Source organism: Bombus vancouverensis, chromosome 15 (genome assembly GCF_051014615.1).
Source record: "Bombus vancouverensis nearcticus chromosome 15, iyBomVanc1_principal, whole genome shotgun sequence".
Classification (NCBI taxonomy): domain Eukaryota; kingdom Metazoa; phylum Arthropoda; class Insecta; order Hymenoptera; family Apidae; genus Bombus; species Bombus vancouverensis.
Genome location: NC_134925.1, coordinates 5,668,973 through 5,696,515, shown reverse-complemented (window position 1 = coordinate 5,696,515; position 27,543 = coordinate 5,668,973). Strand labels below are relative to the sequence as shown.

At 34.3% G+C, this 27,543-nt stretch overlaps 3 protein-coding genes across 4 annotated transcripts; 1 reads left to right on the top strand and 2 right to left on the bottom strand.

The window, feature by feature from the left end:
• Positions 1 to 230: 230 nt before the first annotated feature.
• On the bottom strand, positions 231 to 4,090 carry LOC117157217 (STAM-binding protein). Its single transcript, XM_033335086.2, has 9 exons — positions 3,952 to 4,090; positions 3,699 to 3,893; positions 3,484 to 3,582; positions 3,178 to 3,399; positions 2,548 to 2,733; positions 2,169 to 2,466; positions 1,962 to 2,074; positions 1,783 to 1,885; positions 231 to 1,705 (listed from the first exon to the last, which is right to left on the bottom strand). Exons 2-9 carry the CDS (start codon positions 3,842 to 3,844, stop codon positions 1,640 to 1,642), a joined length of 1,233 nt encoding a protein of 410 aa, XP_033190977.1. The 5' UTR covers positions 3,845 to 3,893; positions 3,952 to 4,090; the 3' UTR covers positions 231 to 1,639.
• A 103-nt stretch (positions 4,091 to 4,193) lies between these two features.
• Ercc1 (DNA excision repair protein Ercc1) lies at positions 4,194 to 5,670 on the top strand. The gene is made up of 6 exons (XM_033335087.2): positions 4,194 to 4,360; positions 4,475 to 4,570; positions 4,648 to 4,757; positions 4,846 to 5,040; positions 5,114 to 5,299; positions 5,366 to 5,670. The coding sequence occupies exons 2-6, from the start codon at positions 4,501 to 4,503 to the stop codon at positions 5,567 to 5,569; spliced, it is 765 nt and encodes a 254-aa protein (XP_033190978.2). The 5' UTR covers positions 4,194 to 4,360; positions 4,475 to 4,500; the 3' UTR covers positions 5,570 to 5,670.
• Positions 5,671 to 6,067: 397 nt separating this feature from the next.
• Positions 6,068 to 18,682, bottom strand: LOC117157216 (ABC transporter G family member 23). Of its 2 annotated transcripts, XM_033335085.2 has the most exons (13): positions 18,502 to 18,682; positions 18,157 to 18,364; positions 11,200 to 11,410; positions 9,448 to 9,718; positions 8,516 to 8,938; positions 8,190 to 8,276; positions 7,995 to 8,107; positions 7,441 to 7,829; positions 7,180 to 7,295; positions 7,034 to 7,104; positions 6,844 to 6,932; positions 6,593 to 6,769; positions 6,068 to 6,522 (listed from the first exon to the last, which is right to left on the bottom strand). In XM_033335085.2, exons 3-13 carry the CDS (start codon positions 11,406 to 11,408, stop codon positions 6,221 to 6,223), a joined length of 2,247 nt encoding a protein of 748 aa, XP_033190976.1. In that variant the 5' UTR covers positions 11,409 to 11,410; positions 18,157 to 18,364; positions 18,502 to 18,682; the 3' UTR covers positions 6,068 to 6,220. The 2 variants fall into 2 exon arrangements, with proteins under 2 accessions (XP_033190976.1, XP_033190975.1); XM_033335084.2 differs by having other exon boundaries at positions 18,157 to 18,682.
• Between the last annotated feature and the right edge of the window lie 8,861 nt (positions 18,683 to 27,543).

The window sequence follows — 27,543 nt, the reverse complement described above, 5'->3', positions numbered from 1 at the left end:
TTTAGAATTCCGTATCCTGGTCGTGAATAATTTTCTTCTGCTCCTTCCTCCTTTTTTTCTTTCTTTCCTAGTAAATAATTTCTTTATGCTCTCTCAACGACAAATAATCGCATTCAATGAATGTTCTCGAACAATGAGAATAAAAATCACAAAGAAGATAAACGAGTCCTCTGTGAAAATCTTTTGTTTCGTAGACAAAAACTAACCATCATAAATAACGGAAAATTAGATTTATTATATTAATTTATAATTTATTTCTCATCTTACGGAATATACAGTTTTTTACTAACATTCAACTACTTTATAATTATGATATTCGGATTTAGCCTTCATCAATTTTTTTGGTACGAACGTAGACTAATGTTCTAAATTATCTTTTATGCTAATTAAGATTTACGTCCCTCGCTGTGTAGCACGTGTTCAATCACGATTTGGCAATTAAAATATTTTTCGGTATAATAAAAGTTGATAGTTACATTATCGGTCGTAAAAAAAAATTGTTAGTAAGTAGATGGAGATAGTTGTTTATATGTACAAAATATTGCGCGTTTATGAGACAAGGAAATATATAGTCTCATAAACAATACGTAAGCGTGTAATTAAACCTTTAAGTACGTAAAAGTTATCTCAGGTACCTACTAGTACAAATATTTTATACCGATATCAATTAACACATCATCTATTGGTACTATACAATTTTTAAATACAATATTGTATTATAGAGTACATAAAGTGAAGCATCGCACAAGGTTGATATATCGATTTAGTGTACCAACATATTTCATAACAAGCTCGGTATATTAGGTTATGACTAGCACAGTGTGTCAATGCAATTTATTGATCTTTCGATTACGATTTTACGTAACGATACGATTTCATTGAATGATCCAATCATAAATAATGTTATTCAATGATATCGTGCAATATCTACAATTGAACGTTACATACTTCATGTGGTTAACATGAGGTTATGAACACCATTATTTTTCCATGAAAGGCACATAAACTTATACACACATTTCGCGCACTGCTAATGTTTATAAAAATTTTTGTTATACATTTATTTTCCAGCACACAATGTATATTACCTGAGTAAATAAATATAAATATTATGAAAAAGTAATAGAAGCACATTTGTATCACACTATCTTAAATATTCTATTTTTACATAAATTATACGTAAACAAATTTGTCTTATTTTCATTACATGAAGTTGAAATTCTTTGATACTCGTAAAATGAAAATGTTAATACTATCTGTTAACGATAATGCTTATTTTCAGTCAAAATAATTTCTAATCATTAATTAATAAAAACTCTTAAATTATATAAAGTTCTTTGTGTAATCTACTATAATTTACCAATTAAATATTGCGTTATTTTATTCTACCGATTTTAAATGCACGATTTTACTTCAAATATATTAAAGATTTTTAATATATTAAATGCTTTGTCATAAAAATATTGAAAGCCTTGCAACTGCTAAATTCTTATGTTCTTTAAGCTAAAATGTCTGCAATTTTTCATTTCTTTCACTTAGTATAACATATTTGATAGTTAAATATATAACTTGTTATACAATAGTTGTACACATTAAAGTATATACATATGCAAAAATGTGTATACACATCTAAAAGATGTCATTTCCTTCTTAGGTCCACTACTTCTATCACTGCAGTTACATCCAACTTACAGTGTTTTGCTTTCTGAAAAAATATTCTTTTGAACGTATGTAACAGATTATATTTACACAATCTGCATTAAAGTCATTTAGAATAATTACCGTGTATAGCGGAGGATCTGTTGGATGTGGATGAAATCCAGTTTCTCTGCAATTGGCAATAAATTCTAATCCATATTCTGGAGTCAAAATGAAAAATCCTGTTCTAAAATAAATAAATATATTTTTGAGTAAAAAAAACTCCTTTTTTTATACATCCGGATATTTTTTCTTTTACTTACTCATCGTATTTAGGAGCACAAACAATAGCAATGGCTTCAGCCATCATAAGTTGATATGCACAATGTGTATGAAGATCAACACTAGATAGAAAGGCAGTCTGTGTAGGATGCGTCTGTGAAGTACAATTATTTTTTCTGTTTGCAAATTCACCCAGTTCAGATGTTGTTTTCAATGATAATTTTACTTTAAATTCTAATATTACATACATGTATCCAACCAAGAGTAATCAAATTATGTTGATCCTGATAATCAAATATATCTTCTTCATTATATGTTACACAGGAATCTGGGGATCCAGTTTGTTCAGGAATTAATAAATGAGTAACAACTAATTTATTTCTTTCTAATTTGCCTGCTAATATACCACAAGTTTCTTTATTATTCATGGTGTTAGAGAATGCCAACATGAGGAAGTTTTGCATTAATTTAGTTGGCAGTACTATGTCTCTTAAAGTAAAACTGTCACAAAGCAAAGAAGGTTTTGTTGAGCGATCTATAGTGGGTCTATTAAAAAATACAATTATATAATTTAATATTATTTGTAAATTACTATAAAAATTCAATTTCTTTTTACATTATACTTACTTTTCTTTAGATGTTTGTGCAGTTATATCACTAGATGGACTTACTAATGGTCTTGATGGTATACTGGACATTTTTTTAAGCTTGGCATCTTCAGGAGATGTTACACTTGCAACCATAGCAGCTTCTGCTGCTTTAACAGCTGCTAATGCAGCTAATTTGTTCTTTCTTTCTTCCTCTTCTCTCAACCTAGACAAATATTACATGTGCATAATCATTATACATTTCTATAAATATAAATATATAGACTGAGTCACCTAAGGCTAGGACCTAAAATATTTTTGAAATGATTAATTATATTAAAAAATGAATCATATATTTTTTGATGCATTTGATATAGTTCATCATACCTTATAAAAAATATTTGATTATTTATACAAGAATCCATTAGTTTAGATCTGGCATTTTTCTCTACTATCTGTAGATGAATGCTTGTGAAGTAATTCATATAAATTACAAAAAAAAATCTCACGATGTGCTTGCTTACCAATAGATTTCATATTGAAATATCAGAATGTCTTTTGATTCTCAGATTCATCTCTTCTCCATCATTTTTGTCGCGATTTGGAAAGGGTCAATATTTCTAGCCTTAGATGACTCACCCTGTATAATTTATAAAATATTATAAAGTACTTTTCTAATTCTTCTTGTTTCAGTCTTTCCTTTTCAATTTTTTCTCTTTCTTTTACATCTTCCAGATACTTATTTAATTCTGTTTGATATTGTTCTAATAATTGTTTCTTTAATTCTTCAGCCTTAGGAAGTACTTTACGTAATGTTTGTTGATTATGCTCCTTATCTTTTAATGATACTGTGTCAAATTGTGGGTGATTTCTTATTTTTTCAACAAAAATCCTGTAATAATACATTTTTAAAAAATAAGTTGAATATCTTAAATTATCATAAGTTATGTATTGTATTTAAAATCACATAGCTTACGTTATGAATTTGACGTATAAAATATATGCATATTCAAGATTATTATCTTTCATGCACATATCTGCCATCCTAATCATCTCTACACCAGAACGATAATATCTGAAAAGGATTGAACAAATTAATAGTGTTAGAATTATTTAATTCTACTTAAAAATGTATTTTTCAACAGGTTGCAACAATGATGTATGAAAAACAATTATAATAGGGCCTGACACCTTTGAGGTGGAATGTTACGGTCCATTTCTACTGTGGAAGCATAATCCGAGAGATTCTTCAACCGTGCTCGTGGATCTGATATGCCAACATTCTTCCAAGGATGTTTGGCACTGACACTTTTGATCTCTGACGTTTCCTTGCTCATTTAAAAATTTTAGGTTACGTTTAGTCAATACATTAATTCTTTATTACATCTGAAAAGATTTACTATCAGTGAATCCTCGTAGTTCTAAGATATACATAAACATTTACCCCATTTTAATTCTAATATATCAACAAGAATATGTAATCAAAATAGCGATTGAGTTGATTAGAAAAATACGTCAAACTAATATGTCATCAGTCATCAAATGTTATCAATTGTCAGTGCTACCAATGGAAAAATAAAAATTACTATTATTTGTTTTGGTAGTTAATGGTGTAGCAATTGTTAATTTAATACGTAGATAAAGATTTTTAATGGAAAACCTCTAAACAGCAGATATGTATGACATGTTTATAGCATGGAAGACGTTTAACTACTTTAGTGATAATTTATAATAATAATATCAATTTATTGTTATATATTATTTGATTATCAATATCGTTGTTGCATAAAGTAAAAATTTATTGTCAATAAACAATTCATTATTGTTGTTTTATCATCATATCGTTTACTAGGGTAATAACCTATATGTGTATCTTCAAGCATGTTTATTATAATATATATACAATTATTATATTATAGCATATTCCTAAAGGATTTTTAATTCATGAATAATATTGTTTTTTGAAGTGGAAGTAAATAAATAGATACATATAATGGAAGAGAAAGATAAAAACAATGATGAAATTTCTCCACCTAAACAAGCCAGGGTTGATTCTTTCCAAAGTGAGTTACTCTGTATATTATTATTTTAATATAAATCTGATATATTTACATTAAAAATATTAATATTTTGTACACAGGTGCATTTAGCGAATTAAAGAAATCAGAATTTTTCAGTGAACCATTACCTGGTCCTTCTAAAGTCATATGTGCTTCAAAATTTAATACACTGTTAGTCAGTTTAAAACAAGTACGATAATACAAGATTTTTTAGTATTTTATAATATTATATAATATAATGTATTGCTTATTTTTGTACATATATAATCTAATTTTAGAAAGGAAATCCATTGTTGAAATTTATAACTAATGTTCCTTGGGAATTTTCTGAAATTGTACCAGATTATGTTATGGGAAAAACTACTTGCGCTCTTTTTTTATCGATACGTTATCATCAACTTAATCCTGACTATATTCATGAACGCTTGAAGGCCTTAGGAAATATGTATAACCTAAGAGTGCTTTTAGTACAGGTTCATTTTAATTATTGTTATTATATCTAATAGCATATGATTATATTATAAATGTAATGGTAAAATATTACAGGTAGATGTGGCAGAGCCTCATCATGCTTTGAAACATTTAACAAGAATTTGCATTCTGGCAGATTTAACACTAATGCTGGCCTGGAATGCAGAAGATGCAGGCAAAATTATTGAAACATACAAGATTTATGAAAATAAGCCACCTGATGCAATAATGGAACGAAGTGATACAGCACCATATCAAAAGGTATATGCATAATATAATTAATTTGAGAATTACAAATTTTTTCTATATATATATGTATTCTTTCAGTTAATGAATGCCTTGACAACAATTCGATCAGTCAATAAAACAGATGCCACAACTCTTTTATCAACCTTTGGTACATTAAGTGATCTGGTACAGGCACCATCAAATATACTTGCTCTTTGTCCTGGTGTTGGGATACAAAAAGCAGAAAGAATCCATAAAACGTTGCATGAACAATTTTTACGTCCTCCAAAGTCTATAAAATAAGAATAAACAGGATATGACTTTATACGTGTAAATAAGTGTAACTCCGATGTTCTGTAAGATTATTCAGAATAAAATCTTTTATATTCTTTTATAAAATAATATTTATTGACTTTTATTATGTACTTTTTTATTGTACATTGTTTACCTTCCATGTAACATTTTTCTAATACGATCGTATGTACATTTGTATATCATAGAATACATTTTTTGATATACAATGATATAAAAATAAAGACTACAATTCGCGTTATCGTTTTGCTACGATATTTAGAAAATGTACTACTATCACTTACAGAAAAAGAGGTCATTGGTTATTCTATATATCAGTGATTCTGATATTATGAAAAGATTATACAACTACAATTTCACGCCTTCTTTACGTCTACTTACAATTACAAACAATACAATCGCAATTTTGTAGTAGTATTGAAGTACTTATGAAGTATATATATGTATGTAATAAATATAATGTAACCGTGTTGAGCAACAAGAAGTATGTACCCTCAATGTATCTTTTATTTATATTCCTCTTGTATCATCCAACCAATCATCAAATGCTGTATATTTTATACAGTAAATCTTGCACTATAAGATATATTCACTCATACAATATCCAGTATAATGTTCGATCTATAACTTAATTAGAAATCCTTATCCTTTCTTGAATTTGAGCAATAATATCGATATAGTCATAAGCACGCATATCCAACAAAGCGTAGCGATGAAACCATTGTAAACCGTAGAGCGCGACATTGACCATCCCCTAGCTAGCATGGCTCTCATTGATTCTGTGCTCATTGTTAGAGGCATCGTATAACTAATAATTTTTAATAGTTTATGCATTCCCTCGACAGGCCAGATTATTCCACATAACATCACAATGGGTAGAAAAGCACCCATCGCAAGGTAAGTCGCGGTTCTTTCGCTTGCAGAGCAACATGCAATAACGAATCCTAAAGATTAAGTTTAGTTGATTAAATGAATAGTAATAATAGTTATTACGATTATTAAAATGATTCATACCTAAACACATTCCACACAATCCAGTGAGGATAGTCAGTAGGCCGATCAAACCGATATTACCTTCACACGTGATATCAAATATTGCGAACGAAACTATTAGAACCATTATCGTTTGGCCTGCCATTATCGTGAATTGAGTTATAACTTGTGCGAAAAGAATTTCCGTTCCAGTGAGACCTGTCGATAGAAAAATCATCTATAATTTTTAGTCTGGTTATTTTTATGTGTATACTTAATAGTTTCTTATTTACCAGAAACTAAACTTCTTTCGAGAAGACCTTCGTTTCTTTCTAACAACATGGAGCCGGAAGTCAATGCAACCGACAAGAAAAAGATTATTCTGTAATATGAAAATTTTCATTGAATAAATAAAGTTAAGGAAATATAAAGTTTTCAAGATGATATTAATCAAATAGAAAATATTTAATCATAAACACTCACGTTAAAATAACACCTGGTGCTGCAAAGTCGGTGAAATTTGGATCCGTAGGACCATATATTGGTTGTCTAAACTGCAAATCGAGAAACGTATGTTGTTATAAATTCTTACTATTTCTTGCCATTTCTTTTTTAAATTATCAACTTACATCAATCGGTATAGTTGATAGTTTCTCGCTGTAATTGCAAGCCATTGTCGTTTCCTCAGCAAATGCTTCAAACGAATTATAAATCTTTCTTTGAAGGAGATACCCAATTTGCTGATCTAAGAGAGAAAAAAAAATTCTCTCTCTTTTATGAAACTTCATAAATAACCGCTTATTTGATTATATCTTTTAGACTCATAGATTTAAAAAAACTGATGAGACAAAATTCTGGAAATTATTTGAAAATTCTAATGGTAAACTCACTAGACATATCCATGACGATTTCTATGTTAGAGTAGTCTATATCCCAATCGTCGGCATCTTTTCCATACTTTATTCTCGCTTCCAAGGAATCCGTGTAATTCGAGGGAAACATTATGGCACCCCAAGCATCGCCACTTTGAACAGCATCTCTAGCAGCGTCTTCGGTGTCATATAGTACAATGTCCACCTCTCTTTTATCTAATTGTTCTAAAAATCGACAACTTAACAAAGTCCAATTACAGCCTTCTGACGACGTACAATGTGCCACGTTGCTGCTGTTTAATTCGTGATTCACTATTGCCAGTTTCAGGCCTTCCGGATCTTTACCGATGGAGATACAGAACAGAAGGATTTGAACGACTGGCAGACCGATGATAAACATAATCATGCTGAAGAGAACAAACATAAAGTATATTTAAATTTTATTTCATTCTTTTCGCTTTTTGATTAGCAACTTCCCCTTTTTCTCTCAAACTTTGTAAGTTTCTAAATTTCGAGAAGGAATGCTATTTTATGTAACGTGTTAATTTAGTTACAATTTCACTTTTACTTACCCTACATTTCGCCACATCCACAGGAAGTTCTTCCATATAAGAGCCTTCATGTGCATCGGATTGACCATCCTAGACGTTCCGTGACACTCATCTTCTGGTGGCAAATCTGACACCTGTATTACAATAATGCTATTTAATGTTAAATAAGAAACGATATATAATACTTAATCACCGAGACAAGAATTTAGAACGTACATTGAGATGATCGATGACGATGCTTTTCCTTCGACTAGAAACACTGACGTTGTCGCCAAATTCACCGCTCATTTCGTCATCTACGTGCTAAAAGAGAACATAAACGTATATAAAATATCCATTCTAGAAAGTATATAGAAAAACTGCCGGAACATTCGCTTAAAAGAAACTCATTAATAATTTACGAGAAATTCATTTTTCAAAATTTGATAAAAAAAAATAATGTATTACTCGAAACGAAGCTAGAAAAAGGTACAAACCAGGATTCACAAAGAATTGATAAAAAGACTAAAGGACGGAGTTAACAAACAAATATAAAAACGTACACCTTCAGGAGGAACACCAGTAACACTGCTGAGGATACTGCTTCTCCTTCGAAGACCCATATTTTGCTTTCTGCTCAGCTTTAAAAATACATCCTCCAGGGTGTCCATGTTGTGCATCTCCATTAGTCTCGTCGGTGATTCTTCAGCCAATAGCCTACCACTCCTCATCAAACCAATGATACCAGCCTGTCTAGTTTCTTCGATATAGTGCGTGGTGATTATAATGGTTTTATTGCTGTTCTTCGTCAGATCGACAAGATGGTCCCAAATATTCTGTCGTAAAACAGGATCTACGCCCACTGTGGGTTCGTCCAGGATCATCACCTCTGGATCAGCCAGAAGAGTCGCGGCGAAAGAGACTCGTCTCTGCTGACCACCTGACAAATTCTTCACGAAACGCTTTGCTGTTGGCAGCTGCAAAAACTGTTCAAACAACTCGCGTAAAATATTTTTTCTCGTGTCGGAAAAGTTATTTGCGATGTGTCTTAATTTTCAACGAAAATACGATTTTCTTATTTCTTTAATTTTTAGAAAGAGGCATTTGTTAAAAATAATATTTGCAATTATAAAGCGGTGGGTTAAGCTTTTTGTGAGTCTGGCGTGCCAAACTTTTGAATATTTTAGAATATTACGAGAACCGTAAATCATCAATTTTCTAAAAAGTTCAACTAATAAAATACGGAGTATATGGAAATAATATATGCACTAATCATTTATTTGCATTAAACGGTTAAACGGTTATACTTGATCATCGTATTACGTAAACAAGCGTGTTACAGCGAATCAATTAGTCGTCCTGGACAAAAACTGAGCAACGTCATATTTGTCTTATAATCATCCGGATTTTTTTTCCTCTCTCTTTTTACTCGTCTTAAATATCTACGTCATTACACGGTATTAATATTATTTCGATTGAAATGATCGAATCATGCCTTTATAAGAAACTCTAGCTTCTGCTGTACTTGCTCCGTGGTCATACCAGCGCACCAACCGAAGTATATGAACGTTTCCTTTATAGAGAATTCGCCGTACAATGCGATTTCTTGCGGCATATAACCCACTCGTGGACCAGGAACACCTGATCCTTTGGAGCCTGGTCGACCACCGAGTACCCAGATCTCACCGGAATTCAGACGCTTTCGACCCACGATGCAAGAGAGCAATGTGGTCTTTCCGCAACCGCTTGCACCGAGCAGACCGTATCTGAAAACGAATATAATTGTTATGTCATTTTTATCGTTACTAATTGAATATTAATTTCTTTTTTTGTGTAACAAGTGATCTATCATAGCTTGTGATTGTATATTGTACATATGTAATAAATATTTCGAAATGTTTAAATGCTGACAAATAGGCAGACTGGATATTTGTGGAGATTCCCTGATTTCATCGTTTATTATTTATTAACCATATATTTCATATATATTTGCATATTACGTGCATCCTGTATCTTGAAGTTTCTCATAAAAATCCGTCGTTTAGCGATAGCCACTTAACGAATATTGCGAAAGAAATATGTACGAATTTTTTTATCAGACGTAATATATTTATCAATTTTCTACCATGCTATTGAATAAATAATATATCTTCGTTTTCGTGTATCACGCGTAGTTCATATGATAATTGTTATCTCATTGTCCAAAGCTATTTGCATTGTTTTCGATTTATGCTATTACAAGATTAGCTACGGGATTTTTATATCGTGTCATTAGGTATAATGGCAGTGTCATATGAAAAAACAAAGTAAATTACAATTATTGTGACGTAGAAAGTCAACTTCCTTGTGATTTCCGTAATTGACGATCATTTTTCTATGTAAGATATATCCACAATATCTTAATGTCTTACACTTTGTTTTAATGGTCACGCGATAACAACCTTGTTATCTGCATAAATAATTGTCTCATTATTCAGAAAGACAAGAAAATATCTGGCTGCAATTTTGTTATACGTAAACGTTGTTTGTACAGAATGTTTTAAATATTATTTTGATTTGTAGTAAAAAAGAACACGATTAAATTGTATGTCTCGGACGAGAACGATCAAAGGGCAGTACTTCGTACATTCCTTAACAACGATATTTCATGATCAAATATTAGCACATCTTCGCCGATCTACTATTTCCTCTTCCAAGTTTCCAACAAAGCAATCACTAAAGTTTCGTGAAAAAGTTCAGCAAATATATAAAGAGACGAGACTCGAGCCTCTCCTATATTGTCTCAATTGTGAATTACCTCATCACGCCTCAATCGACTAAACCAACTAATTCAGTATTTTCCTTCAGTCATCGCGAACATAAGGAAGAAGGAAATTCAACGTCACTGATTTGTCTAATATTATCAAATGCCCCACAGCGCTAGACACACCTTTATATTCTGATATTTTACCATATGCGCAGTTATGACCGGGACAGCCAGAATTAATACTCGAGTGGCGTAGAGTTAATTCACTTAGCGTTGAATTTTACATATGGGAAAATTAAATATAAGGTGAAATCGTCTTTCGTTCGATAAAAATGTTACTGTTTCTGTCGATCAATTCGCGAGATCATTCACCTTGTTCCGCTAACTCGTGGAAAAGAAAAGAGATGTAAATCAAAATAAGAAGAGAAATGGTAGATTTGCATATGAATTTTGGCTGTGGCAACGTTAGTCGTAGAAGAAAGAGTTAATCAGGAAACTTACATGGTGCCTTTCGGCACGGTCATATTCAGCCCATCCAAAATAATATTCGGGTTACTCTTGGAGCCATACTTTTTGTAGGCTCTCCTCACGTACACCGCTTGCCTCTTTTTCGTATCCAGAATTGAGGATTGCGTTTGAAGCGGAGGTCTTCGAGTTTTCAGTTCCAAGGAAGCGGGCAGCGTGCCTGACGGACTGCTGGTGTCCTCCATTTCTACGACAGAGGAAATAGTTAGTATTTCCGTGAAAGTGATTCATAATCGATGAACCATTTCACGCACCATACGTTTACGTTCTGATCGTTGGCTGACTAAAAGGAATGCTTAAAATCTACCGTATTTTGCTGCAGCCACTATGAAAATGATTCGACACTGCATGCTATTGACCAAAAATTTCCAACCACTGTTATTTTTAAGAGCAATCGATTGCAATTGAAAATAGTATGTCAGAGAAGTTTTAAAGCGCGCGCAAACTACTGATGCGATTTATCGATAACGGTGTTGGTACAGATTATATGGAATGATGATTCTTCGTCGCAAAATTGATATTCCTTTTATTTGAAAACACGTCTGATTCGAGCTATTAATTTCAATAATGTATACTGTTTTAAATACATAACGTTAACAAACAAGGAAAGAAGTACTTCAACGGGAAAGAAATATTTGCGTGTACATTTGTACTTTTAATTTGTTATTCACTTTCAGCGTTTTTTCCAATACGTTTCTTCAGCAGTACGTATCTCGCACTATAGTTATGCTAGAAAATGACGAGGATCGATATTACACAGCGAGTATACTACGACTAAATTATTTCGCATGATTAATGGAATTATATCGACAAGTTTAAGGAGGTTTTAGCTGTTTCCTAGTTGAAATAACAGCTGAGTAAGAGGCAACAACAGGTAAAAGTGATTAATTACAGTTACATCTAGCTTCACCTGTTTCTGTATCACGTGCACTGCCATGTTTGTACAGAGCAACCTGTTCCAAACGCCTCTAAACATAATCTATTCGAGTCATTAGTGTCGCAACTAGGAGCGTTAGAAACGTAACAAAATTTTCACAATGGATTAAAAGACGCGTAACGAAAATTAGCATTCTCTTTTTCTACCTGTGAATCACCAGGCAAGATTTTAACAATATCGCATGATTCAAGTGACGTGGAAATTACCAGAGAAAAATGTATAATTTTTCAAATTAACGTAACAAATTCATCGATACTGAAATTTAGTAAAATCGTGCCACTTATTGTCAATATCTACGGCGTTGATTTCAGTCGGATGGACAGATGACTATAGCGACAATATCACTCAATACGAAGGATATTACACGATAAATATAGTATGATAGTGACAACTATATCGCTAGAAAGATGTCGTAAATGTATCTCTATCTTTCATCAAGAAAATTGTTCAATCTATTTTATTCCAACTCATTTTTCCTAAAAAATAATTTCAGATATCAAAAATCGACAATTTCGTATACGATCGTCAGATTTTTTAAATCGATACGTAAATTGTTCAACGAAGTCAACACTGAAAAACATCTTTTTCGCTTATCGTGGAGATCGTTAACCCATTTGCATCCAAGTGCGGATTAATCCGTGTGCTGCAACTGTCTTCTATCACCAAGAACGGATTATTACGCAATCGGACGACTTTCTTCTATCACCAAGCGCGTATTATTACGCACGTTGCCACTGCTTTTTATTTCAGTCGCCAAGTATTCTTCAGATGTGAGAGATCACGTTTGACCCGTTTGTCAACATCTCGCATATATTATTTTCTAAACAAGTCTTACTTTTTTTTAAGTACCGCCAATCTTAATTAAATTTAACAAATTCAAATTTAAAGAATATTCTAATTTTATAACGTAAACTAAAGCGACGCGTTGCACGCTTATCTAAACGTACTCGAAGAGAAACGGTCTTTAAATGCCATATTTGCGATGTACCATTATGTATTGACCATTTTCAAGAATTCCACGAGAAATAATATGATTTAACTTTCATTTTAATCTAAATAATTTTTTTTTTAAATAAATCATTTTTACTTTTTTCCTCCGTTATAAAGAATATAAGATGCGATGTTTGCGAAGTAACATCATTGTCTACCAATCGTTTCGAACAGTAAATTCTCGATAAACTCCATGAAGAATTCGGCTGTCATTTACTACACCTACGACCGCCGCTGATGCCTTCAACTGTCCTGTTAACCAAATCTCAACGTGATCGTCGCGAAGAAATGGGAGTCTACGAAATCGAAAAGTTTCTATAATTAATATTTATATAAGTAATAAATTTCGTATTGGTTTGTATCAATTCCACTATCGTGAAAGTGGAGATGAAAGTATCGTGCAAGTGGATAATACCTCGTATGGAAATACCTAATAAGAAGATAATACCTCGTATGGAAATTCGACAAGAGAATTTATGTGACAGCACTGATAAAAAATCACAATATATCACGCGCAATATACTGCCAAAAGATTTTTTTAGCAAGTATTTACATATCCTAGTGAGTCATCGGTATACGCAACGAAGTTACCGAAACACATGTTCTCAAAAATGTAACTTTGTACAGGCAAATTTTATTTTACCAAATTATTCGAAACCAAAATCCGTAGGAAATTAACAAACTGACTCGCGTTCATCTTCTGTCCTGTTAGCTCAGCTTGGATCGTTCTAAAATCGTGTCGCGTCCCTGAAAAGATCTGTTCGACTGGACAACGGTCAGTCGAACGACAACGGTTCTCGGAACCGAAATTGCACAACGCGATGGTTGTCGAAAAGGAGAAAGAAAGGCGGTAAAAGGCGCGAAGAAAAGGAAAGAAAGAGACACGTATATCGGATCGGGCGAACGTTCGAGGACATCGAGACGCGGCCATCGACAAAATCGAAGAAAACGCGCGGGAACGAAAGCCCGATTGAACTTTCTTCGGTTGGCTGGACCAGCCGGAGTTAAGTGAGAGTGAGTTTGTTACACGCGTTGCATCACTCTCGAATCACGAAACGAAAGACCGCGTCGATTGTGTACGAAGGATTCTCCATTGCCTCGGCTATCGTCACGACCTTTCTACGCAGGTTCTTTCGAACGATTCCCCTAAATTGTCTATTAACCTATTTGCATCGTGGCTCTACGTGGAGCGACGCTTGGTTCGTTTCCCTCTTCTTTTCTGTGCAACCAAAATTCTGATTGACAGTACAACGTAACACGGCTTGCGAAATCGGCCAATTCCGCCTAATCATCGTATTTTCGCCTGGAAGATTTGCCGGATACGCTTGGCCAGAAATTACAAGAAGCTACGACGGAGAAACTCGATCACCGTGAAATTCATTCAGACCGACCTCGATAAAGTTACCTGGTATTAACAAATATGACGCAACTTTGTTCGATTTAAACGTATGATATTTCGTCGATGAAAAAACAGTTGCACGAAATGAAAGATTACGTATAAAATCATTCGCGGGAAAGGGCTACTACTTTTATCACACTATATCGTATCTTCCATCGTATTTGATCGTTAACTTATAGCCTTCCTTATGCCAAGAATTTGGAAATTTTTAAATGTTCACTCTTCCAGTAAAGGAACGAGCTGAGTGTCTTCCTCTTTGCCCTACGATATATTATTTCTTCTGTTATAATACGTTCGATTCATCATCTGAGAAATCGATTACTTTATATTCAGTTTCTGTGATTTGTCGAGTCGTCAAAGCTGGCCAATTCTATGAAAATATTTCTACATAATATTGTGATAAACACGTAGTATAATGGTTTCTGCAAGTCTTACTTCGTTAAGCTATAAATTACATTGATACTACATTAGAATTTTTAAAAGCATAAATCTGCGAAGTAGATAGATCGTGTTGATTAAGTTTGACATGTGGCGGTGTCTTTCTTTTTTGTGAAATCGCACATTTCTCTTTTAACGAAATATCCTATATGCATAGCTCTTGAAATACGTTTACATGTGAGCTACAGTTTTTGTAACTTATGCAATAATGCGTTGCGCAATAGTATTTATAATTAGGATTTTATCCTTCTTACATTCGTTCACGGTTGAGAACCTTTCTTCGTGTAAAGAGAGTTGGAAAATCGTAAAATACAAGACCGACGATTAATCATTCGACAAAAGCTTGAGGAAGTAACTTTTCATATTTCATGGAAAACGAACAAGGACGTGTTTGGCTGCATATTGCGAACATGTAAACAACCGGACATGGAAAAAGAGACAAGCGTCAAGCAGATTGGTAAATATCCTCGAGTTCATAGTAGACGTGCAAGTTCATTGAAGAAGAGCTGTCCACGCGAAGGTCCAAAGAAATGGAAAGTGATTAGACGTAACTTTGGATAAGCGCATCTTTCTCAATATGTTGAAACAGAGATATCTGAAGAAATACTCATCGTGGAAGACAGTGAAATATTTTAATGCCACGAATATGTGGAAAATTTTGGGAAAATGAAAAAATTCCATTCTTTGGCTTTTTTATTCTAGTCCTGCGATAGAATTTATGTTACTGTTGGTAGAATAAATTCCGGATTTCTTAACAAGAGGTACTTGTCAAATTATGAATAAATAATTATCAGGAAAAATTAACAATTTTTTACTATTTCGTTTAACATGTATCTGCCACTACATTATACTTCGTATAATATGTGTTTGTCAAAAATGATTAAAAGAACGAGTGGAATGATAATTGAAATTTCGTACAGATTGTAATCTTCTTCCGGTCTATTTCTAGACAAAAATGGCTAATTCGCGTAATTGAATATCATTCGACAGTGAAAACGACCTTCACGCAGAACGTGCGTGCGTAAACGATCTTAAGTTTTCCAAGAACTCGATCGACCGACGCAAAAATTACGACGAAGTTAAATACGTAAGTTTAATAACATATAATTACAGATAGCTTGCATTAAAATGATAATTTGAAATAATGAAAATGAAATCATTTCGACTAGTGACGAAGTAATTGTTAAGAGAATTTCAATTTATTAAAACTCGTAAGATAAATAGAAAAGGATTTTACTATTTTCTGTATGCAATAAAATGTCCGAACAGATTCTCTGATTATATGAGAAAGTTTATCGAAATCCTATCGAAATCCTAATTATTGAATTTAAAAAGACAATAGATGAGACAATAGAATTCAACATCAATGAAATATACAAATGAAATAAATATTTTAGAAATTTCAGAACATCTATGTAGAGTCTATTGTTTCTTATTTTTGCATATTGAATTTACCTCTAAAATTGTATACGTGTTTTCGAACGTATTGTACTATTCCATAATAATTTATTTGCTTAACAGATTAAATAAGAAATACTTGGAATGATGTACTATATTTTTTTCATTTCTACTCTAATCTCTCTTAAATGTTCAATTTACGATCGTGTTTGTTCGTAATTTCTATAGTGTTACATTAACGCTATCTACGTACGCCACTAGATTATTTGATGCAATTTAAATTACGAGGCTTAATTAAACCGAGACTGATTGCAATCTAAATTGTCGTGAAACCAAATGTGTATTAAGAACAGTTATGAAACATTATGTTCTCTGATGATTTCGTCATATTGTACTCCTTGTTTTAGCTCTACTGAAGGTTACAATTTTGCTGATGTTTTTTAGTATCAAATTTGCAGGAATTCGGATCGATTATTACATTCGAAACTTAATATTTCCTTTGGAAATTCTCAGGTTCCATTATCATTTAGGTTTTTAGTACCACATCACCTTTGTACTAACATGTAACATTAACATAATGTCAATATTATGGTAATTGTCATCCTTACTACACATGACATGTATCAACAATGATATCATCCCGCGTGTTCATATTCTCTTTTGCTCGTAATGTATTCGAAATTTTAAGGAAGACATTTTCAAAGTTGATGTGACTGGATTAGTCTACTCGGAAATTTTTCCGCTACTCTGAAATTCACGCGTTACGATATACAGATATCTTTTTTATTTTTGACGCAATAGAGTTACGTTAATTATAATTGTACGATTCTGTTCTGATTATGCTTGCAAAGACTTTCTATTTCATTTTACTCCCTTTAAATTGTTTTTCTATGGGCTAGAAAATTGTTCTCCTTAATGAGCTTTAAACTGTTATTGTCGTTTCATCTTTTGTGTTAGAGTAACGAGCATAATTATGTTTCGACAGTTTCAATTACATCGTTACTGTTAATTTTAGTAATATGCGTATGCTTTCATTAATCATTTATTGTGCATATCACGGAATAATACAGAATGTAATTGTGTAATGTTTGCTGCAATCTATAAACAAAAGCATAAATTTCGGCATACGCTTTTGTAAAGATTGAAATAAAGAACTGTAAACTAAAAGAAGAAAAGAAAAGCTAAAGGCTTCAAGTTTTCGTCAGCTGTATGTACATCAGTTGTGAATTCTGGTCGAAAGTTTTAAATGCGATTTCCATCTCTTTGCGTAAAGAAAATATGATATTCGATATGAACAATGCGATTATCGTTTAATTAACAGCTAATAAATAAATGATCGCGATTAACAGCTCGTTAGTTCTCATTCTTAACGAATTACACGTAAATCGTCAAAGCAACGTCAACGCGGAGTACACGGGATTAATATTTTTTATACGAATCAAATTATCTTTGCATGAAATTTCACAAGCGAAACTTGATATAATTTCTCCACTTTACATTCTCACATTATACAATCCTAGCAAACGCGAACGCGTGCTTGTTAAAAGACTTCCTTCCGTTACTTGTCACGCTTTGAATACAATTTTAAATAAAACATCCACTTGACTTTCAATAGTTGATATCATCATCGAAACTATCCTAAATGATATCGACGATTTATAACGATATAATATCTATTATAGCTCGAGTGATCCGGCACCTGTAATCTGTGATCAAATCACCTTTCCCTGCTCTTCCTTCTCATACGTTCGTCTCACAGGCAACCACTAACCTGTGACGCGTACTCCGGCAACGACGAATAGCAGCTTCCTCAACAGCGAACAACGAGCACCGTACCGATATCTCGACTCAATTGCATCGCACGGTTCGATCGTTCATTGGCAACTCCATCGTGTTCGAAAATTTCCGTATCCAGTAAATGTCACCACTGACTTGCGACGATATCTTTCAATCACTTTCAATATTAAAATAGATATCAGCTGGAACAAGGCAGATAGATTGTTTTTCTCGTTAGAACATTCTGCTGCTTCCCCAGTGCCAACGATGCTCCCGGAAGCTTGGTTTCCCCTTCACCCAGCGTTTCTCCGCACAAAATAAGAAAGACTCTCGAACTAACCACGATTTTCCTTACTGTCACTTCTTGCTCGAAAATTCCTTGCAAATTGGTCGCAGGAGTTTTGAATCGCGCAAGTGGTTGCCGGTCGAGAAATGGCAACCAGGAAACAGGTAACGCGATGGAAGAGTGGCCTGGCTGCAGTGCCACTGAGGACTAACTTGGTTGGCTACAGAGCGGAGAATCAAATGCTTGTGCAACACATCGGAGCGGTGGCAGCGGCCAGACCAGTTTGCAGTGGGGGGAAATCGCGGGTCCCGGATTATTACAAATGCACGCGTCCAACCACGTATTCGCGGGTTGAAGAATTTTCTTAGAAACGAACCACCGTCTTTGCCTGGCCGTGTTTTTATCCACAGCTACACTTTTTTGCGATCTTAACGACGCGTTTAATCTTCAGGCTACAGTCTTCAGGCTATAGGCTTCAGGTCTCCTGATTTCGATTCCGAAATGCGGCATTCAGAGTTTAGAGTCGAGGGAGCAGATTTCAGACATTAAAATTCCAAGAGCGCAGGATTAGTCTTGGAAGTAATCTTAGATTAGTTCAAAGTCTGGCAAATTCCAAGTTCAAAGTGCAAAGTGCAGAAGTCAAAGCTTGAAATCCAACAATCAGAGTTCGATGCACTTCGGAGTTCAGTGCACTTCAGAGTTCAGTGTTTAGTATTTGCTCATGGTTCAGGATTCCGAGACTCCGAATTTCTGCGCTCACGACTCGAATCTTAAGATTCAGGTGTGTTCTTCGCGCTGCCAGGCATTCATCGTTGAGCTTCCCTGAAGAGGTTTTAGCTGTTTGTAGTTTTAACGGTTGAAGTTGTATCGCTTTCTCGAAGTGTCTCAAGGTTCTGTAGGTTTGTGTTCAATTGTAAGAGACTGGTATTTTATGTTGCCGGTTAAGATAAAGTATTCGATAAAATCACCTTATCGATGTTGTGGTAGCAATGCAAGTTTATTATGTTATTCTCTGTTCGATCTCTAATGTTAGAATCTTTGTAGGAGAAATTTTTCAAGAGGCTGTTTTTCTGAAAGAAAAATTGCTCCTTCTAGAAAGAAGCTATAATTCTATAAAATGTTTCCATATCAAACTAAGAAACAGAAGATTATAGTTTAAACTTATCTCTTAATTACCTACAATCAACGTACTGATTGCAATACTAGAATCGTGGAATATTTCGATCCAAAGGTCCCAAATTTTATATTCAGATACATACATCCTTTATAATAAGATGCAAAGTAGAATAAGATTTATGTTCCAGTAACAGTATAGCGAGGTTTGCAAAATTCTCGTACCGAACCTTGGAAAACTCGGTGAAATCGAAGTGGTTCATACATTTTCCGCACACGTACCATAACAAAGTAACGATAACTTGCATAATCGCGAAAGATTGCCACGATACATAATTCGCGAATTATTTACTTTCGACGAAGTGTGCGTGTGTATGTGTCAGAACGTCGATTGTGTAAATAGTAATTGCACGTGCATCGAGCTGTTCTATACAGGCGTCCAAATCACCGAGAAGCTCAACAAGATTTTCGTGCGTCCTTGTTCGAACACGAATTCGCGAAAATGAAATTTCATTGCGAAGGAAACTCCGAGCGCTTGGGACAAGCTGAGTGAAATTCGAATAGAAATCAGGCCAACGATTTACCAACTATTTACCAATTATTAGCAAACTTGCAGCTTTCTGTTTCTTTTCAGTTTCTTAAAACTCGTTTGAGTCAGTCGGGTTACATGAATTCGAGCAACCTAAATTCATTTCACCAGTGCCAAGACATTATTTAATTTGATTTGACATCAGTTTTTTAAGTTTCTACGATCAGGTCGTTTGAATTTAAACGTTCAGTAGGAATTTTGTAGTGTTTCATTCTACTTATTCTACGAGTATTGCTAAACTGTGGTTATTAATGTAAATATAAATTTTTACGAATATGAAAATCTGGATGGAGATTCGTTTCACAGTCTACATATCGTTATTTTTCTTTTTTTTTTTTAACATTTAATAATTTATTCACAATCTCAACGTTACAGATATTCGCACGTTACATTCATACGTGTTTGGTTGAAGTCTCGAAACTTCGTCTTAAAGATTTAAACTTTATACGTAATAAACGGCTCGAGTCCTCACTAAAAATTTTATTTCTTTTTGCTAATAGAAACGCGCAGCTACTAAATATAGCACTAAACTTGTTTCGAAAGTTTCTTTCGAAATCTTTCAGATTTTCCTACGATGTTACACGTTACAGTGAATTGGATGAATCAGGGAACGTGAGTCATAGCGTGAGAATGTTAATATTCACTGCAATTCTCCAAGGTATTTACATATCATGTCAGATTTTTATTTGCCTGCACCGAATAAGCTAATTACTCTATGATAACACAATCATTTGTAATTATATACATATATGTTTCGTAGCAGGCACAAATTGTGCCTCTTATTAGACAGCCCAATGCTCATTAATATCAACATTCAACATACTTGCAGAAACAAAGTGAAAGCCATTAAGAACCACGTTTTAAATTCCTTCCTTTCTACCGGTATAAAAACTGTTACGTTAGACACTTTTGGCAAAATTAATGCTACAGCAGGTTGAATCAGTCGATTTCGTTTTATCACTAAAGAATTTCTTTAATCTTCGATTTCTCGTTTTAGCTTCGCGCTTTCTTAAAACTTTGACAATCCTATCGTTCGTCGCGAGGAGACCGAGATTGGTATTATAAGTTTCGAACAACTTAGAGGATTTAATTATAGTTATAAACGTTTCCCATTCGCTAAAAGTTGATGTTCATGTAAGATAAAACTCTTTTCTGTTCGCTGCAATCATTTACGACATTTCCATATTATTATTCATGAGCAAATAAAGATGCTAGGTTCCCAGTGTCAGTTTGAACTCGACCGAAGGTTACATTGGTGTCTTCTAGACAGCGCAATTACAGCTATTCTCAAGAAATACCAAGGTGACATTACCTCAACGAAAACAAGATTCATGAGCGCAAATTCCAATGTTTCGTTTGAATACCGTCGAAATTTGATATTCACGCTCGCGGGCTCGGAACTCGAGTTATGAGATTCCTTTCTATTCACGCTACGCATCTCAATCATTTTACGTAGTTACAACACCGTTGTTCGACGAATCTGTCGATTTAGGAAAAGGAAAATGTAGCATTTTTATACCCATGCCATTTTAATATTTGCCATTTGTCGAAGAACAATAAAGTCAATACTATGCTAATTATTTACAAAGCGGATGACTTCATCGGTTCTTCTGACGTCGAGATACATTCAGGGACAACATGCTGTACAACTGCTCCCTGCACAAATAACCGACGCTCGTCCTTGGTTTCCAAAATAGTAGCAGAAATATATTCGATACTATATACCACGTATGGTACGTATCTGTTCATTTTCGAAAAAAGTGTTTTATTGCCAAAATAATCTACATAATATACGGTAATACCCGGCATAGCTTGGTAATTACTGTAACCTTTCAACAGACACAGAAAAAAGTTTTGTAAATTTATACAAAATAGTGGCTCTATCAATCGAGCGTTCGTAGATTATGCACGGGACAAATTTCTCGGAAAATAAACCATCAGTGAGAATTTTTAACGGAAAATAAGCGGTTACATCGATCTTCAAACTAGTAGTAATGTATGGCATATTGTTAGTTACAACGGGTATGTTGTTGGTCCGAAATATTCTACAATACATATCACACATCTCTGGCATTGTTTAATAACGATAATACGCTACGAAGCTTGACACGAATGGTTATAAATATATTCGATGTTCAATAATTGTGGTATGTTATCATAAATCTGGTTTCGTTGTATTTCTCGGAAAATAAGCCATCAGCGAGAATTTTTAACGGAAAATAAGCGGTTACATCGATCTTCAAACGAGTAGTAATGTATGGCATATTGTTAGTTACAACGGGTATGTTGTTGGTCCGAAATATTCTACAATACATATCACACATCTCTGGCATTGTTTAATAACGATAATACGCTACGAAGCTTGACACGAATGGTTATAAATATATTCGATGTTCAATAACTGTGGTATGTTATCATAAATCTGGTTTCGTTGTCTCAGCCGCAATTTAATCCAGCTTAAATCAACACCAATTTAGTAAAAGACGAGTCAATCGATTAATTTTGATTCGGCTAAGTAGAAATGCGAACGCCAAACGATAGGCAAACGATATTAGAACTTTGTGTGTATTGTGAAGCATCTTTTGTCAGAGACAAAGTACGATATAGTAGAAAAACACTTGTACGGGATATATTTTTGATAATACAGGGTGGTTGGTAACTGGTGGTGCAAGCGGAAAGGGGGTGATTCTACGTGAAAAAAGAAGTCGAAAATATAGAATAAAAAAAATTTTTTTTTTAATTTTTCCATCGAGACAACGATCTACAGTGAGATCCGTTATAACGAGACGTGATAAAATGCACGCGTACCCAGCGAAAATTCAAAGTCGATTTTCTCGAAAACAAAGCCTCGAACGAAAAATTTGTATTCTATATTTTCGACTTCTTTTTTCGCGTAGAATCACCCCCTTTCCGCTTGTATCACCAATTACCAACCACCCTGTATATCTCGGAAATTAAAGTGGAGCGGTACGTGTAAGGAAAAGTTGCCCCGAATATTGATCTTGACTACGTATTTCAATGACCTTAAAATCGGCGAGATCGTCGCTTTGTAAATCACTATCAATAACATTAATAACTATTAATAACGCGCAGAAATATAAAAATAGTGGATATTATTAATGCAGTATCGTAGAAACGTAAAAGTAATAAATATCTTCTCTCTTGCGAATTTCCATTATTCATCCTTTGTTTTGTTTACATCTTTTTTAATCGAACGACATATTTCGAGAATGCACGACACCTTTTGGTGTCTTTTGGTCGACGATAAAGCGAGAAGCACGAGTTGAATTTAACAAGCGTTAGCCTTCATCTACTGTCGGGAACAGTAGGCTCGTAAAACCTGCAAGAGCAAAAAAAACGGACAATTTTTCCACGTCGACCTGTTTTACTTCCTCGAAATCGTTTCTCACGAACGAACTGAATCGGTCGCACCTCGGATGTAGATAATCGTTGCGTGTTATACGAAATCGCCAATGGAAATGAATTATTGATCGTACGACCTTTCCTTCGTCTTACGGTGCGTTCCGCGCTTTTCATTAATAGGTCTCAGAGAATGTTTTCACATTGTCCGAGTTTTATTCATTCAGCTATAATCGCTTTTTAATCACCGATTCAATGTTAATATTCTTCAGAATTATCATTCAATGTCATTCTCCGCTACAAGTGTAATTGAACATTCGTTTCTTTATTTTTAATGTCACAATCAAATGTATCTTTTTACCGTGGACACTCCTCGCGATCGTAGGTTTCGCGTAAATTCGTCTCTGTAATCGCGATTTTACGCGTTACAGTAACATCAGATCGATCGAGATGTTTGAAATCGACGTTCCGAACGATATTAATCGCCATGAAAGAACGAAAAATAAGAACGTTCCGACAGACTTGGCAAATCGCACCACTTTCGTCTTGTTCTTTCTTTTACGATTTATCCTACCGTGTAACGACGTAACTACGAACGATCAAATCTTTCCACTAACAGCTTGACTTCGTTCAATGGGCCAAACGGACGCCTGTTTCCATATTCGCGTCGCAGCTGCGGTTAAAATATGATTTATGACCATCAAACGTAGTCTTTTTGGTGGACTAAATAGACCGCCATTCAGGGTGCTCGGCTCGCTGTCCTTCGGCAGGAGACTCGGAAATCTGATTGCTACACGCGCAATTTACCTATGTTCTACGTTGATTGCATCGAAACATTCGTGTAACATTCGACTTGGTTTCTTAACGTCTTAATGAGTTTCGCTCGATGCGCGAAATTGCAAAACTCGATGATACTGGCGCGATCACGCCGGTACGTGTAGGCAATTGCACGACAAAATCCACGATTTCTCACACTGTCGATGGCAAGAGTCTTAGTAATTTTAGTTCAATGGACAGACGTGCACGATTGACCTGCAAGAAGACACTCCAGCGTGCAGGAAAATGGCAATTTCGTGAAATCTGTTTGTTTGCCTCGAAAAGAACTCGACGATTCTTACGTAATCCTTGTTAGATTAATTCATTGACTTTAGGATATGGAATTGTAATATGGAATGGTTGGGCTGAATTAATTAAAAATGGTCGGAACACAGGAAGAGGCTCGGTATCAAATTAGTTTCCTTACTTACGACATGTAGCACGTGTGCAGCCACACAATAGTGAATAAAAATCACGAACGACGCAAGTCAAATTGATTTAATTAAAAATGTCGATCATACTGCATCAGAGGACATTTTTTATAAGAAAGAGTGGAATACGCAGTTGTATCGATGTTTCCGATCAAATCCAATTCGATTTTATTAAAAATTTTCCACAAAAATATGCAGTTGCATAAAGATTTACGATTTAATGATATACAACGATCGCGTGCATTTCCGTCGTGCAACGTGGTGGTCGATACGCTTTGAACTTTGATTCTAAAGAATACGAGACGCACGAAAGACGCAGAATACGAGGATGAAGAGTGCAGTCGGTTCGCTTTATATGGTTTACCAAGGAAATGGTTCGATTGAAAGACTCTAATGCGATTAACGTGCTTGCAGACGATGTGAATTACTGGTGTGACCTTGAAAGAAACAGCTGCTGTTTGCTCGGAAACGTTGTCCGATGAGTCAAACTCGATTTATAATCCATCTATCTTGATCGTGTGATTAGGAATTTCTTAATATATCGGTGTTTGCTATTCGATATAACGCTCGATAGCTTTTCTCTGGAATTTTTTGCTTTTTTGTTGATATAGAAAATTTAACGTTCGATTTGTTCATCTAAGGAAGTAAAACGTAACAGGAATCAATACAAATTAAACTTTCACGTGCTGATTTTATTCACGCTAGAATTTAATTTACGGAGTGCACTTCCGACATAATCGGACGAAAGCTGTTTCGAACAAGAGTTGACCAGTTTTCAATCGACTACAAATTGCAATGTCAAGCACTTTAGAATAAATTTTACGTCGATGAGAAGTTAAGGTCGTCTTTATTTCTGTTAGTAGAAGAGACACTTCTGTGCCTACGAGGTATGCTGTGTAATGTGGCACAACCGATCAGATGATTCTACACGCGAAAATAAGCGTAAAACAATATATTTTTGTCGGGCTGGTACTTAAATTATTTTAGAAAATTCAATCAATCCTATCGACTCCACAGTTCGCTATCGTTTTTACTTGTATTCGTAGCTTTACACGTGCTAATTATCAGGATTGGCATATTTCATACTTGTTTCGAAACTGAAGAACATCGCTTAACAGTGTACGTAAAAATCGCTGATGTTGATCAGCTGGTTCTCGTATAGAAAATAATTCAAAAAATTTATTATCTGTCGTCCGTAATTTTTCTATGAACTCGATCTATAACGAATACACTTCGTTTCTTGTTAATCAAGTTGTTCGTCATAAGTTGAAGTGAGTTTTTAGCGCTGCAATCACAAGCATATTATGTAAAATCCTATCGTTAGATCGTGTAGATAAAAATCATTCAATAACATTACGCGTATGAAATATATTTCTTTCGTTCTTATTCATATATCTCAAACAGACATAAAAATGCACCTTCGATTGTAAAAAAAGGCAAGCAAATGCCACTGCTTACTTTGACATCATACGTCTGCGTCAATCCTAATAAGAATTTTTTATTCTATACACATTCTGCATATAATATCATTTTTATCGTATAGAAACATTTATCCATTAATAAATAATACAAGCCAGACGAATTTTTTCTAATAATATCGTCTAACAATAATATCGTCGCCTGTATGATAAACGTTTTTATTGACAGCGAATAAAATATCACATCTCATAATGAATAACGTGCTGTTGCCTCTGCTACGCACAATTATGAGCTACGCCGCGTGAAAAATCAAGGTATTTAACACGCATAAGAAACTCTTTAATTCTTGTTTTATATCGGAGGTTGTTCAGTGACGTCGTTTATCGTGTGACAAAGAAAATGAGGCTGCAAGGAAAGAATATGTGATCATTGCCTTGATACGGCAGCCTAATTTTAAATCACGGCTGAAAGAGTAAAAATTGCTGTTCAACGATATTGTGAATTCCTATTGTGAGTTTCTGTTAGAAAGGAAACGAACGTTTACGCAATCGAGAGCAGGATACTAATATCTAGAAAGATGGCTGAAACTTCGAGTAAAGTCCAAAGTTCGTTTATGAATAATTGTGCAAATTGAGAAAGCTAGAATGGAAAATATATCTTTTCAGTCAGCAGAATCGAAGAAGCAAAAAATGATAAAATAGGAAATTTTACTTTCTCGGATAAAGAACCGTAAAAAATGTCGCGCCATCATTTCCATCATTTCCGATTTTTTCACGACGTCCTGAAAGCCGATCTCATTGTATTCGTTAACCGAACAAAAACAGACGATTACTGAACGACGAAATGGACTATTTTATCGAGTCGAGGAAACTGTAATCCCATCTGATTCAGATTGGCTTCTTTCATTCCCATTATGTAACCGCTTTTTACTTTCCTCACGAGGATTATTACCGGCGTAGAAAGAGCCATGGATCAGGAATACTTTCCATTTCACTGGCCAACCATTTTGTCCACGATCGCTGAATAGAAGGAAGGTCGGTTCCGGAGATAACGCAATGTAACAGCATCGAAAGTTTGCGGAGAAATTATTGAAATTGGTCAGTTTGCCTTAAGTGTCTTGCCTGTTATACTATGCCTAAGCCTGTTAACTGAGTTGTTTTCTAACACTAGAACTATCACCGTGAAATATATGTCTGAATATATTACATACCTAGACGAACGTAATTCAAACGAATATGATTTAAATAAAAGTGAACGTTAATTTTATATTTCTGATAATCGCGAAAAGAAGAGAAAAATCTGCGATGTACCATTTTAACAAACTTGGCGATTCCAATGTCAGAAACACTGAATTGTTTGTCGAATCTC